Consider the following 15747-nt stretch of genomic DNA (forward strand, 5'->3'; position numbering starts at 1 on the left):
AAGTAAGGTGCCAAAGATGAATCTTTATAGAGTATGCAAAGAAAATATTAGAACTCTTATTTAAATATATTTTTAATTTCCAGTTTGAAGTATGTTTTCTAATGTGTTTAATATAGTAACATGGTAAGTAATACAAGCATTCATACATGGAGCTGTGCTCAACTTTTTACTGAGTGGAATAGACAATAAAGCCTGGAAATCACAGTTCTAGGGCATTTGACTTAACCTTTGTGTATTGGTGGGGGTCACAAATCTCTCTGAGAATCTGGTGAAAACCAAGGATTATCTCCCAGAAAAATGAATGTAAATAAATATGCATTATATATATATTTTTTAAGTTTTAGGATTTCTAGGGTACCTTGGCCCCCAGGTTAAGTCCTGGCCTAGGGCCTCCAGTTCTACAAGAAGTCTGCCAGGAGGAAGGATGAGGTCAACAAAATGCCTCAAGCCCTCTGACCCTATTATTCCCGACCTTCCCACTGCTCCACAAATCCTGCTCTTCCTCCTCCCCACAGGTGAATCACCCACATTTTCCCCAGGCAGGCTTGAAATTTCCCATCCCCTCTGTAACTCACATAGAGTTTAGGATGGCAGTCAAAGATCCCCTTCTCAAGGGTATAACACAAACATCCGTTATTACCATACCACTATCATAATCCTTGCCATTTCCTGAAGCGTCATACTATTATTTTCTTAATTTTTAATAATTAACTTTTAAACTCAAATTTAGTGACATTCTAAGTAATAATGAAGTGAAATCAGTTTTTATATCCTGGTTATTATTTTCCTACCTCACATCAAAATAAACACACACTTAAAATAAGGACTTTAGACCCTCACCAGTCACCAAGTTTTAGAGTACAATCCTAAGGTTTCTGCAGGCACTCTGGGATCTCTGTTAGGTAAGCAATAATTTGGACATCAAGAAATTTTTTTTTGTTTTTTGTTTTTTTTAGCCAGAAGGAAACTTAAAAGCATTTGGTCCAACCTTCTGATTTTATAGGTTAAAACGCTAAAACCAAGAGAAGTTAAGTGATTTGTCCAAGGTCAGAGGAGAAGTTTAAGGAAATGTCTAGAATTAGTATTCAGGTCTACTATCAGTCCAGTATGCTTTCCACTATGCTGTGTCCATTCAAATGACACTAGAATAATACTGTATCAAGAATTCTTGGGGCTTCCCAGGTGGCACAGTGGTTGAGAATCCGCCTGCCAATGCAGGGGACACGGGTTCGAGCCCTGGTCTGGGAAGATCCCACATGCCACGGAGCAACTAGGCCCGTGAGCCGCAACTACTGAGCCTGCGCGTCTGGAGCCTGTGCTCGGCAACAAGAGAGGCCGCGACAGTGAGAGGCCCGCGCACCACGATGAAGGGTGGCCCCCGCTTGCCGCAACTAGAGGAAGCCCTCGCACAGAAACGAAGACCCAACACACCCAAAAATAAATATAATAAATAAATAAATAAATAAAAGATTACTATTAAAAAAAAGGAATTCTTTAAAAAAAAAAAAAAAAAAAAAAAAAAAAAAAAAAAAAAAAGAATTCTTCACCTGTTACCTACCTCACTCTTCCATTCAGATTTATCTGAACATGCTGCTGAAAATCTGGATATTTGGAAGCCAGATATGCAAAGTCAGGAGGTTTGTCCTTGTATCTATTTCTTGCATGCATTGATTTACTCAGAGCCATCTTTAAAAAGAAAAAAAGGGTGGGGGGGAGGAATCGCACATTTAGTTAAAAAAAGTCAACAGGAAAAGCTGTGGTTGCCAAGTCAACAGTTACAGCCAATACATCTTTGCCAACCAAGTGAGAAAAAAGAAGTTATATTTTGAAAATGTGCAACAACAAATAAGCACATGAAAAGATGCTCAACATCATTAGTCATTACGGAAATGCAAGTCAAAACCACAATAAGATATCACTTCATACCCATTAGGATGGCAATTATTTAAAAAAAAAAAAAAAAAGAAAGAAAGAAAGAAAATAACAAGTATTGGCGAGTATGTAAAGAAACTGGAGCCCTCAGGCATTGCAGGTGGGAACGAAGATGGTATGACTGCTGTGGAAAAGTTTGGTGGTTCTTTAAAAAGTTAAACATTACCATATGACCCAGCAATTCCACTCCTAGGTATAGATCCAAAAGAACTGAAAGCAGAGATTCGAACAGATACTTACAATGTTCACAGCAGCATTATTCACAATAGTCAAAAGGTGGAAGCAACCCCAAGTGTCCACAAGCAGATAAATAAACAAAATGTGGGATATACATAAAATGGAATATTATTCAGCCCTAAAAAGGGATGAAATTCTGACACATGCTACAACATGTATGAACCTTAAAAACATTATGCTAAGGGAAACAAGCCACACACTAAAGCACAAATACTATATTATTCCACTTATATGAAGTGCCAACAATAGGCAAATTCATACAGACAGAGAGTAAACTAGAAGTTAGGGGTTGGGAGGAGAGTGGAATGGTGAATTACTGTTTAATGGTACATGGCTTCTGTTTAGGATGATGAAAAATTTCTAGAAATGGACAGTAGTGATGGTTGCACAACACTGTGAATATACCTAAAGCCACTGAATGGTATACTTAAAAATGGTTAAAACTGTAAATTTTATGTTATGTGTATTTTACCACAATTTTTTAAAATGTATGCAACATATGATGAATCTTTTTCTTTTAAACCAAGGGAAGAAAATTGGAAACTACTCCTTTAAATGCATCAAAGTGGCAGAAGGCAACATAATCTACAGCCAAGAATATTATAGTCAGAGGTTAGTTTTTACAGTGGTCCTGCATTGGCAGGTGGATTCTTAACCACTGCGCCACCAGGGAAGCCCATACAGCCTCTTATTTGGCCTCCATGAGCCCACACTTCATTACTTCAGCATACATATAAGACCCAGCATGGTGTGGCCTTACCTATTTTTTCACCATCAGCTTAAGTCTCACCCATTGCTCTTCTTTCTTTCCCTCCACTCTGGCAATAGGGTCTTTACCCAGGTTACTCCTTTTGTCTATAATGTTCTTTCCTCCCCCTCTTCACCTGATGAATTCCTACTCATCCTTACTACCACAGTTCAAGCATTTCTTCTTCAGGAAGGTCTTTCCTTCCCTTATCTCCCCAGTTCAGTCATATCCGCTATTGTAAAGTCTCTTAGCAGTAAGTACCGTTCCTTTGCAGGCTTTGTTAGAGATGTAACTTTACATGGTAATAAATCTGTTAATACTCAGAAGGTTTTTGACAGCTTTCCACACTGGAAGCTTAATAACCATGTTCAGAAAAGAATTGTCGAGATGTTCCAAATCATGCATCTAACTGCCCACGAGACTACTCACTTGAAAGGCTCCAAAGTACTTCATGCACAACATGTCCAAAATTAAAACATTTCTACCCACCCCAAACTGGTCCTCTTCTAATCTTCCCTATTTTGCTGAATGATACCACTATCTTCCTTGTGGCACAAAAGCGAGAAATCTTTAGCACGTTTTCCACCCTGCCTCCCTCATCCCAAACACACCATGTCCTGATTATTCTCCATCTCCTAATTATTTCTTGACCCTATCCATTTTCCGCCCTTCACAACTCCATATCTTTAGGCCACAGACCATAATCATCTTTTTCTTGGATGACTACAATAGCCTCTAACTGATGTCTCTCTAACCACTCTTTTTTTTGGCTGCGTTGGGTCTTTGTTGCTGCACGCGGGGTTTCTCTAGTTGCGGTGAGCGGAGGCCACTCTTCGCTGCGGTGCACAGGCTTCTCATTGCGGTGGCTTCTCTTGTTGCAGAGCTCGGGCTCTAGGCACACGGGCTTCAGTAGTTGTGGCTCACAGGCTCTAGAGCACAGGCTCGATAGTTGTGGCGCATGGGCTTAGTTGCTCCACGGCATGTGGGATCTTCCCGGACCAGGGCTCGAACCCGTGTCCCCTGCATTGGCAGGCAGATTCTTAACCACTGTGCCACCAGGGAAGCCCTCTCTAACCACTCCTGCCCCAGCAATCCACTTCACCCCAGCAACGACATCCCCCTCCTCCCGCCCCAATACAAAACTGAACATTCCTTGGTAAATCCCTTCAGTGCCTTCCTAAAGCTTTTAGGCTGATAAAGTCCAAAATAATTAACAAGGCACACATAATCTACCCCTCCAAACTCATTTGTTGCCACTTTCTCCTCCCTGTTCAGAGTGTCATGCGTGTACCCTGATGTCAGTGCACACACGTAACACTCTGAACACACATGGACAAATTAAATTACAAATATGATAGATTCATTTCCTTCATTAGTCAACCCTTCTGGTCAGAACAGATGCACAATGAGTCAATAAAGCCACTTCTCTGCTAACCAAGCTCCCAATACAGGCGATGGGTTCTTAGCTAAATCTATCCCATTCCTCAGAGTTTAACTGAGTGTCAGCTCTTCCCTGGCATCAGCATTGTCACTCCTCACTTCTCTCTAACCTAACCTACTTTTCTCTTCCTGGCTCATTCTGCTCTAGCCACATTGGCCTCCTTGCTGTTTCTCTAGCAAGTCTGGCACACTCCTATCTCACGGCTTTTGTACTTGCTGTTTGGTCTGCATAAACTGTTATTCCCTCAGAAATACAAACATACAAGGTACCCTCACACCTTATTCAGGTCTTTGATCAAATGTCACTTCCTCATTGATGCCTTTCCTGAGTACCTCCATTTAAATAAGCAGTGAGTGAACACACTCCTTGTCTCTCTTAGTAGTTTCAGTCTTCTACATAAAACTTACCCATCTGACATTCCATATATTTTACTTATTTTTTTAAAATCTGCCCTGCCAGTAAGCTTCATGAGGGAAAATATTTTGTCTATCTTATTATTCACTGCGATATCCCAGAGCCTAAAGTAGGGCCTGGAGAGCAGGCATGCAATAAGTGTTTTTTGATTGAAAGCACGATGTAACTCTTTACACTGTCCAGGACATTGAAACACAGCACCCTCATTCTTGATAAGCAGTCCTCCTCTTAAGTCTCTAAAAGGCTCAGGCCTAGGGCTGGACCTTTTTCTTCCGGTTACCCGAGTCAGTCCAGAAAGCCAAAGTAGTAGATCTTCACTTAAGCTTCCGCTTCTACTTTCTTTGATCTTTCCCATCTCCACGCTTCTATTTCCTTGGTTTCTCCTGACCCTTAATAATCCTCTTCAACTACCATGTGTCTTAATACGTAAGTCTGTAAAATAATCTAAATTCCGCTTTCAGAACTTTGAATTCCTTCTGCACAGATCCCTACCACTTCAATCCTAATCTCCGTTTTCTCTCGTCTCCTTCCCTCATAAATCCGGCTTTTTCCACTAGTTCGACCACTGCTAGTTCTCCATCTCTTCCACTCCTTCCACGTCCTCATATTACCCACTCAGACTATCTTCCCGCCTCAGTTTTGGATCTCTCTAAACCTCCTCCGCCCCGCCGGTCTTTCCTACTTCACTACTAGTCGCCACTCTATTTGCCAATTCCTCCTACCCACCTCAACACACATATACCCCCGCACGCGCACGCACATGTACACACACACCATCTGGTCTCTCTCCCTAGACCCCGAAGCCAGCACCCCACAGGCCCAGAACAGGAGAATGTGGAACCTAGGTGATACACAGGTTAAGTGAACTCGCAACCCGCGTGAAAGATATTAAGTGACTCACCTCTGAGGTCTAAGTTCCTTCCAGACGACTAGTCTAGTGTGGGCCTCTACAACCCCAGAGTCTTAAACCACCAGCAGCTTGAAGATCCTAGAAACGCAAATGTTACGCTCCCAGTGCGCCGCCATCTTGGGCCTCCATTCAGCCTCGTGATTGGACGAGCCATTCTCGCGCGACCTGCAGCAGATTCTGAAGAAAGAAGAAACTGTCGCGAGACCTGGACTTGGCGGCTCCTTCCGTCAGAGGGAGGGGGCGTGGTAGCAAGCAGAGTTCTTTGGGGTAGGACGCCTGGTTTTAAATCTGCTAGGGATATTGTTTTTTAAAAATGTAGATTAAAAAAAAATATGTAGCCTTCTGTGCCCCACTCCAGATTTACTAAATCACATTCTCTGGGGTTGGGCGAAGAATATAAGGATGGCTGCGCGGGGAAGGGGGGGGAGGGGTGTTTTTGGATTACACGGCGGCAATTACCGTTTATTCTGCAACAGGTCTCTCCTCGTGCGATGTCTCACTTGATCATCACAGATGAACCTGTGAGGTGAGGCAGGGTAGTCTCATTTACAGAGAAAGAACTGGGGATCAGAAATATGAAGTCGTTTGTTCAAGATCTTACATCCAGATGACATCAAATCCACGTATTTCCTCACCTGCCTCTTGAGCTGGAAGCAATGTTAAATGCTTTCCATTTTTCTTCTCAACTCGGTTATACTAATTTTTACCCTCCTCTGGTAAGTAGTGTGAGCATTAGTCTCCCCGTTGTACAATTGAGACCAAAAGGTAAATGACTTTCAAAAGGCATACAATTAGTAACAAAACTAGGGCTAAAGGCTGAACCTCTGGACCCCTACCTAGTACCTCTTTCCTTTAAAAAAAAGCTTCCCTATGTCCTAGCAATTAATGTGAAAGCTTCTGGCAAACTGTTGTAATACAGTTGAGAGATAGGGGTAGAGACTTCAGCTTTATGCAGAACTGAGTGTACCAGTTGTCACTCCAGAAGAGGTGAGGAGGTGTTTTAATTATCTGTTGTTTAACCACCACCCCAAATGTATAGCTTAAAACAACAACCATATTATTTGCTCACTGTGAAATCCGGGCTGGGATTAGCCCGGCCATTCTGCTAGCCTTGCTGTAGGTCGTAGCATCAGCTGGGGGCTGGTTCCGCGGGAATGACTGGGCCTCTCTCTTCGTGTTGTCTCAAATTCTCTCCCTCTCCATGTGACCTTTCTACATAATTCTTCAGCAGAGAAGCCATATTTCTTACATGTTGGATTAGGACTCCCAAAAAGACAAAAGTGGAAGTTGGTAGGCCTTCTTAAGGCTTAGCCTCAGGACTGGTGCTTTCACCATGTTCTGTTGGTTAAAGCAAGTCAAAGGGCCAGCCCAAATTCAAGAGTAGAGGCCTATGCCAGGGTACCTTCCAGTACTGGAAGGCATGGTTCACTGGGTCCCCCGATGTAACAGAATACTACAGAAAGTTTTATGTCTTTAATTGGTAGTGTCTTTTTATTTTTACAGTATTTAGTGCTTACTTCTGGAAAGGTAAAAAGAGAAAATGGCCTTGAAGTTAAGGCTGGTAAAGTTGAAAGTGGATTGTATGTAAAATGCTGGTGAATTTCTCTGTTAGCTCCAAACAGCTCCATTTCCTCTGTGGGTCAAACCAGAGAGACCATAGCAGCCAGGGAATTTGGGCTTTAATCCTGCTCCCACCACTTTCTAACCCTTTGATTATGGGCAATTTACTTAAACTATTCAAGCCTTGCTTTGTTCAATATGCAAATCTCTCTCGTAGGGTTGCTGTGAGAAGTAAATCAGATAATGCATGTAAAACACTTAGTGTAGTTTCTGGCTCATAGTAAGCTATTATTATTATTATTCTTGATGACTTCTGTGGTCAGTTTCCATTTTTAGAAAATTATTTCATAAAGATAAAACATGTTCATTATAGAAAATTTGTAAGAAATTTAAATAATATAGGAAAATATGAAAAAGAAAGCAAAAATTAAACTCTCACCCCCTAGAGTCAATCACCATCAACGTTTGATAACCTTACTTCTAGACCTGTATATATTCGTAAGGATATATAACTAAATAATTTTTGTAGTAATAGCATTATATATATATATATACACACACACATAAAATGCAAGTCTTGGGGGTTCTCCTACTTCAGTTAATATAGTTCTATAGCGTTCTTTGTAATAAGTGCATAGTATTCCATTGCATGGATGTGCCACAGATTTTTTAAACTCATTTCCCTCTGGGTGGACATAGGTTGGCCTGCTCCCAAAACTGTGGTATAATGATAAATACATCTCCTTAAAAAAAATTTTTTTTTTACATAAAATGAAATTGTCTAGAGACTCCACAAAATAGATTAATAAGATATTCAACATCTGCCTCTTAGGGCTTATATCTCTGACGTACTGTCAAATACCCAAGGATTTAATCTGGTAGAAGTCTGTCCAGTTTCCACACTCAGCAAGGACAGTATAGGTGTCCAATTAGTCAGTTACAAACTTTGCTTCTTGCTGCCTCTTTGTAGTAGGAAATTGATACTGCACATTCAGCAAGTAATGCTGCTAATTCTAATATGTTGCATAGCTCCTACCAGAGCTGCTTTTAGCATCAGCCACCTATTGTGCTGAACTCAACTCTTGAGGGCCTGGATTCCCACTTTACTGAAGTTAATTATTTCAAAGACCATGTTGCTCTTCCCTGCTACTGTTCTGGCCAGGGCCAGGCAGTCAACATCCACAGGTCTCTCTGGCTTCATGTCTCAGGGAGCAATGATCGAGTATCAGTTCCTTCTAGCCCAGAAGATGCTGGCCTCCTTATGTAAATTCATCCAGCTCCTGCTTAAGGACCAAGTTAATATATCAGAGTTCTAATGGCTCCCTTAATTAAGTCACAAAAGCTACGCCTTAATCTCAGAAAAATGACTACATTTATATAACTGAGAGCTACTCAAGCGATGTTTACACTTAGGACACCATATTTTTCATTATTATAAATAATGCTGAATTCTTTCAAGAATCTGAAAAGTAAATTTCAAAATTTAATAGCTGGTGGAAGAGCTGGATCTGAATGTACATCTGACTACATTCCCTCCTGTTCCAGGTCCCACAAAACAGAAGACATTAATTTAAAAAATAAAAATATAAATTCCAAATAGGACTGAAAACCCAGAAATAGTGCCATTGACAGACCAGAAAATTGGAAGACATTCTGAAAAAATGGAAACAAATAGAAATAACAACTAAAATGCCAAGAGATTTTTATATAGAAATGCAGATGATTTTAAAATTTATCTGGAAAACAAAGTGTGCAGGGATAGCTAGTAATTATGTTTCCCCCTTGGAAAAAAATTAAGATGACATCACATATAAAATAAATCTTATATGGATAATAAACAGAACACTTATTAAAAACCAATGAAATCAACTATAGAAGTGTTAGAAGAATATAGGAGAATGCTTTTATAAGCTTAGAATAGGGAGGGCCTTCTGACGACACAAAACTCAAGAACCATAAAGGAAATATTTGCTAAATTTGATTATATAAAAATTTAAAACTTCAATATAATAAAAAATGCTACAATAATAGACAACAAACAGGGAGAAAATATTTGCAATAAATATAGCAAAGTGTTAAAATCCAAGATATATTCTCGGAAAATGACAAATCAACAAGAAAATAATTCAGTGTTAAAATGAGCACTGGATATGAAGGAAATTCATAAAAGAGCATATATAGTTGATCAATGAACATATATGAAAAAATGCTCAAATGCATTCATAACCATAGAAAGGCATAGTAAAGTAACTATAATATATCATTTTTAATATATCAGATTAATAAAAATAAAAATATTAATAGTATCCAATAATGGCAAAGTGTATGGGTTAGTGTGTTGGTTAGCTTTTGCTGTGTAACAAACCACCCTAAAACTTAATGGTTTTAAGAGTCTCATGCTCTACCGACTGAGCTAGCTGGGGGCTACTTAATGGTTTTAAACATCAGACATTATTACAGTTCTGTGCTGGACAGTTATTCTGGTCTGGGCTGGTTCAGCTGATGTCTGCAATTTGCTGGGGGTTGTGCTGGGGTTTGGATGGTCTAGGATGACCTTACTCACATGCCTGGCAGTTGGCAGGCTGGTTGGTTTTAGGGTAAGGGTCAGCAAAGAACTGCAGGTGGGCCAAGTCTGTTCCCACCTTATTATTCATATATTGTTTTATGGCTGCTTTCACAATACAACAGCAGAGTTGAATAGTTGCAACAGAGACCGTATAGCATGCAAATCTAAAAATACATACTATATGGTCCTTTACAGAAAGTGTTTGCCAACCCTGGTCTAGGGAACCTAATCTGGAGTATTTATCTCTACTTCACATTGTTTCTCACCCTCCAGTAGAATAGACTGGGTTTATTCACTTGGCAGCAACATTCCAAGAGAGTGAGAAAGTAAGCTATTGATACAATAGCTCTTAAGGCCTAGGGCAACCCAATGCAAGGAGTGGGGAAATAGACTTCACCTCTGGATGAGGGAAACGAAAAAATAAATTGCCTTTTTTGAAGGATCATGTGGCAATATATATTAAAATCTAAAATGAACAATTTTAGACTATCCGTGAAAGGAAGAAACTGATAACAGTGATTGCTTCTGGAGTGAAGAACTGATGATTGGGAGACAGGAGCTGGAAGGAGACTTACTTTTCTTTTTTTTTAATTTTTTTTAAAATAATTAATTAATTTTTGGCTGTGTTGGGTCTTCGTTTTCTGTGCGAGGGCTTTCTCTAGTTGCGGCGATTGGGGGCCACTCTTCATCGCGGTGTGCGGGCCTGTCACTATCGCGGCCTGTCTTGTTGCGGAGCACAGGCTCCAGACGCGCAGGCTCAGTAGTTGTGGCTCACGGGCCTAGTTGCTCCGCGGCGTGTGGGGCCTTCCCAGACCAGGGCTCGAACCTGTGTCCCCTGCATTGGCAGGCAGATTCTCAACCACTGTGCCACCAGGGAAGCCCGACTTACTTTTCAATATGATTGATTTTGTACCTTTTGAATCTTGTACTAAGGGTATACTGAAAAATAAATAAATGTGTACATATTCTTCAAACCAGCAATTCCATTTTTAAGTTATGTCCCAGAGAAATACATATTTACAGTGAGGTTGAGGTAGGTATAAAGATGTTCATTGTTAAAAAAAAAAAAAAAAAGATGTTCATTGTTACATTATTTATAAAATAGAAAAAAAGAGGAACAGTGTAAATACTCCTCAGTACAGGAATGAGCAAATAAGTTATGGTACATCTGTATTATGAAATGCTATGTAGGTGTTAAAAATAAATAAATATCTACTGACATGGAAAATCTCCAAGATACAGAATAAGGTAAAAGGAAATTGTGAGACAGTAGTTTCAGTTTGAAACCGTTTATATAAAGCAAAAACAAAACATATTTCAATATGAAAATGTAAACATGTAAATGTAGCCATAGGACAAGATCTGAAGGGGAAAACCCTAAACTGATAACAGTGGTTACTTTGGGGAAACTGAGTTGGAATGATAGAGGTGGGGTGTGAGAGTTTAAATTTTTTTCTGCATTAAGTGTTTTACAATGATAATGAATCGATATACATTTGTATAATTTAAAAATAGATTCTAAATAATAAAAATAACCTGAAAAGAAGACAAAATCAGGCTTGTCAAAAAAACCACATCCTGAAAGCTCATGCAGGAAAAGACAGTTTGGAGGGGAAGCAAAGTTGGATAATATGAGATAAAAGAGATTTAGAAGCTATATCCGGAAGCTCCAACTCTGTTTAGTAGCAGTTCCAGAAGGTGATAACAGAGAGAATAAAAGAATAATGGAAGAAAATGTCCTAAATCTGAGAAAGATACAAGCCTTCATATTGAAAGAGTTTACTGTGTACCAAACTGAATGAATTTTAAAAGGCCACGCCAGGGAATTCCCTGGCAGTCCAGTGGTTAGGACTCGGTGCTTTCACTGCCGTGACCCTGGGTTCAATCCCTGGTCGGGGAACTAAGATCACGCAAGCCACGCGGTGCAGACAAAATAAAAATTTAAAAAAATAAAAATAAAAGGCCACACCAAGTCAAATTGTTAGGGTAGACCCTAATCCAATGTGACTGGTGTCCTTATAAGGAGAGGAGATTAGGGCACAGATAATACAGACAGAGGGACCATGAAAGGACACAGCAAGAACGCCATCTGTGAGCAAAAGAAAGAGGCCTCAGAAGAAATCAAAACTGCTGACAGCTTGATCTTGGGCTTCTAGCCTCCAGAAGTGTGAAAAAATAAATCTCTGTTGTTTAAGCCACCTAGTCAATGGTATTTTTTTATGGCAGCCTTAGCAAACAAATAGAGCCTCCTTCATTATGTTTATTCATAAGTATTTTATTCTCTTTGATACTATTGTAAATGGAGGGTTTTTAAAAATTTTTTTTTAAATTAATTTATTTATTTGGCTGCCTTAGGTCTTAGTTGCAGCACGCGGGATCTTTCGTTGCGGCGAGCGAACTCTTCATTGCCCTGAGTGGGCTTCTCTCTAGTTGTGGCGGGCGGGCTCCAGGGTGCGCGGGCTCAGAAGTTTCAGCGCGTGGGCTTAGTTGCCCCGTGGCATGTGGAATCTTAGTTCCCTGACCAGGGACTGAATCCAAGTCCCCTGCATTGGAAGACGGATTCTTAACCACTGGACCACCAGGGAAGTCCCTGGAGTTTTTTTCTAAATTTCCTTTTTGGATTCTTCATTGTTAGTCTCTAGAAATGCAACTGATTTTCGTGGGTTGATTTTGCATCCTGTAACTGCTGAATTTTTTAGTTTTTAACAGCTCTTTTTGTGGGTTTGTGTGTGTGTATGTGTGTTTTGTGGATTCTTTAGGGTTTTCTATGTATAAGATCATGTCATCTGTGAACAGAGATCATTTTATATTTTCTTTCCAATGTGGATGCTTTTTATTTATTTTTCTTGCCTAATGGTTCTAGTTAGAACTTCCAATATGATGTTGAATAGAAGTGGCAAAAGCAAGCATCCTTGTCTTGCTGCTAATCTTAAAGAAAAAGCTTTTGGTCTTTCACCACTGAAGACGACATTAGCTGTGGGTTTTTCATATATAGCCCTTATCATGTTGAGGTAATTTGCTTCTATTCCTAGTATGTTAAATGTTTTTATCAAGAAATTGTGCTAGGGCTTCCCTGGTGGCGCAGTGGTTGGGAGTCTGCCTGCCGGTGCAGGGGACACGGGCTCGAGCCCTGGTCTGGGAGGATCCCGCATGCCGCGGAGCGGCTGGGCCCGTGAGCCACAACTGCTGAGCCTGCGCGTCTGGAGCCTGTGCTCCGCAGCAGGAGGGGCCGCGACGGTGAGAGGCCCGAGCACCGCGGTGAAGAGTGGCCCCCTCTTGCCGCAACTGGAGAAAGCCCTCGCGCAGAAACGAAGACCCAACACAGCCAAAAATAAAATAGATAAATAAATAAAAATTAAAAAAAAAAAGTTAATGAGTATTTCTAAAAAAAAAAAAAAGAAATTGTGCTAAACCTTGTCAAATGCTTTTTCCTCATCAATTGAGAAGATCATGCGTTTTTTTCCCTTCATTCTGTTAATGTGGAGTATTATTTGATTGACTTTTGTATGTTAAACCATCCTTGCATTCCAAGAATAGACCCACTTGGTCATGGTGTATAATCTTTTTAATATACTATTGAATTCAGTTTGCTAGTATTTTGTTGAAGATTTTTACATCAGTGTTCATAAGGGATCTGTACTTTTCTTTTATTACGGTATCTTTGTCTTGTTGTGGTATTAGGGTAATGCTGGCCTCATAGAATGAGTTTGGAAGTATTCCCTCCCCTTCAATTTTTTGGAAGAGTTGGAAGAGGATTGGTGTTAATTTTTCTTTAAATATTCACAGTTGCTTTTTTCTTTTGGCCATGCTGTGCGGCATGTGGGATCTTAGTTCCCTGATCAGGTATCGGACCCGTGCCCACTGCAGTGGAAGCGCGGAGTCTTCACCACTGGGCCACTGGGGAAGTCCACACAATTGCTGTCATTAATCTATCTAGAATCTAGTGTGGTATGGATCTTTTCCAAATGGCTAGCTGGATGTTATGTATCTAACCACACACATAAAAATTTTTGTGTGTGTGGTTAAATACACATAACATAAAATCTACCATCTTAACTATTTTAAGTGTACAGTTCAGTAGTGTTAACATTGAGCATTGTTGTGAAACAGATCTTTGGAACTTTTTCAACTTAAAAAATGAAAACCCTATATCCATTAAACAGCATCTCCTTTTCCCGTCCCCCAGGCCCTGGTAACCACCATTCTACTTTCTGTTTCTATGAATTTGAGTATTTCAGATAGCTTATATAAGTGGAATCATACAGTATATCTTTTTGTGACTTAAATTCATTCACAATATTTCATCTGAATACAATTTTTAACTCACTGATTTGAATTGTCCTCTTGGACAATTATGTAGTTCCCACATATGCTTGGGCTTACTTCTAGACTTGTCACATTGATCTGTCTGCCTATTTCTACACATGTACGCATTTGTTTTAATTATTGTAGCTTTCTGTTGCCTGACTCTTCTCACATGTTTATGCTTCCAACTAAACTCCAGGACCATTTTATTAAGTTTTCTACAAAAATCCTTTTGGGATTTTTTTATTGGTATTACATTAAATAGATAGATCAATTTTGAGAGGATTGGCATCTCTACAATATTGACTCTTCCATTTATATTTAATAAGACTTCACCTCAGCATACAAGAAATTCACCACAGATTCCCACTCTTCCTTTTCCTCCCATGTTTACCCACCCTCCAGCTGAATTCACTATGACCTGGTCCCTGAACACACTTCATGTTCTTTTCTTCCTTTCTTTTGCTCAAGCTGAAATGTCCTCCCTCTTCCTGAAATGTCCTCCTCTTCTCCTTCCCACAATTTCTGCTGGTCCATATCCTGCACATACTTTATATCGCATCACACATTGCCCCTTTACCCTGATTCCTCCATGCACATGTGACTTCTCCCTCCTTTTAAACTCCATAGTACTTGGTTTGTCACTTTATGAAGTGCTTACCTCTATTTTCCCTGTTATAGCTATTTGTGTGCTTCTCTTACTGGTCCACACTTAACAACAATTTTGTTTGTTTATGTTTTTTCTCTGGTTGAGAGAGTTTTTTTCTCTTTTATTTTTATTTTTTATTGAAGTACAGTTGATTTACAATGTTGTGCTAGTTTCAAATGTACAGCAAAGTGATTCAGTTATACATACATCTATATATGTATTCTTTTTCAGATTCTTCTTCCTTACAGGTTATTACAAAACATCAAGTACAGTTCTCTGTGCTATACAGTAGGTCCTTGTGGATTATAAATTTTACATATAGTAGTGTGTATATGTTAATCCCAGACTCCTAATATATCCCTCCCTCTTCTTTCCCCCTTGGTAACCGTAAGTTTGTTTTCTATGTCTGTGGGTCTATTTATTTTGTATATAAGTTCATTTGTATCTTTTATTATTATTATTATTTTTGGCCGCAATGCAAGACTTGCAGGATTTTGATTCCCCCACCAGGGCTCGAACCCAGGCCCCCCGCAGTGGAAATACAGAGTCCTAACCACTGGACCGCCAGGGAATTCCCTGTATCTTTTTTTTTAACAACAATTTTGAATTAGAGCAACAGGTCTAAACGAGGAGTGCACATCAGAATCCAGGGAAAGCTTTTTTTTTTTTTTTTTTAAAGATTGATTGATTAATTGATTGATTGCTATGTTGGGTCTTCGTTTCTGTGCTAGGGCTTTCTCTAGTTGCGGCAAGCGGGGGCCACTCTTCATCGCGGTGCGCGGGCCTCTCACTGTCGCAGCCTCTCTTGTTGCGGAGCACAGGCTCCAGACGCGCAGGCTCAGTAGTTGTGGCTCACGGGCCTAGTTGCTCCATGGCATGTGGGATCTTCCCAGACCAGGGCTCAAACCCGTGTCTCCTGCATTAGCAGGCAGATTCTCAACCACTGTGCCACCAGGGAAGCCCTCCAGGGAAAGCTTTTTTAAAA

The 15747-nt window shown here is 40.0% G+C and overlaps 1 protein-coding gene and 1 long non-coding RNA gene across 7 annotated transcripts in view; one reads left to right on the forward strand and one right to left on the reverse strand.

Annotated features, from left to right (window-relative positions):
* METTL16 (methyltransferase 16, RNA N6-adenosine) overlaps positions 1 to 5820 on the reverse strand; it is a 57531-nt gene extending 51711 nt beyond the window's left edge. For 2 of the 4 annotated variants that reach the window (XM_082443519.1, XM_082443516.1), the window contains exons 1-2: positions 5674 to 5820; positions 1559 to 1686 (exon numbers count right to left, since the gene is read on the reverse strand). In XM_082443519.1, the coding sequence (XP_082299645.1) occupies positions 1559 to 1686 (128 nt within the window). In that variant the 5' untranslated portion in view covers positions 5674 to 5820. Of the gene's footprint in view, positions 1 to 1558; positions 1687 to 5673 lie in introns of those variants that run through there. The other 2 variants (XM_082443517.1, XM_082443518.1) reach the window with 2 other exon arrangements.
* A 77-nt stretch (positions 5821 to 5897) lies between these two features.
* The window catches only part of LOC309651169, a 63255-nt gene continuing 53405 nt past the window's right edge, over positions 5898 to 15747 (forward strand). For 2 of the 3 annotated variants that reach the window (XR_014257953.1, XR_014257954.1), the window contains exon 1: positions 5898 to 6398. This is a non-coding gene — a long non-coding RNA (uncharacterized lncRNA). The remainder of the gene's footprint in view (positions 6399 to 15747) is intronic. The other variant, XR_014257955.1, reaches the window with a different exon arrangement.

This window comes from Balaenoptera physalus (genome assembly GCF_965194825.1).
Source record: "Balaenoptera physalus genome assembly, chromosome: 20".
NCBI lineage: Eukaryota > Metazoa > Chordata > Mammalia > Artiodactyla > Balaenopteridae > Balaenoptera > Balaenoptera physalus.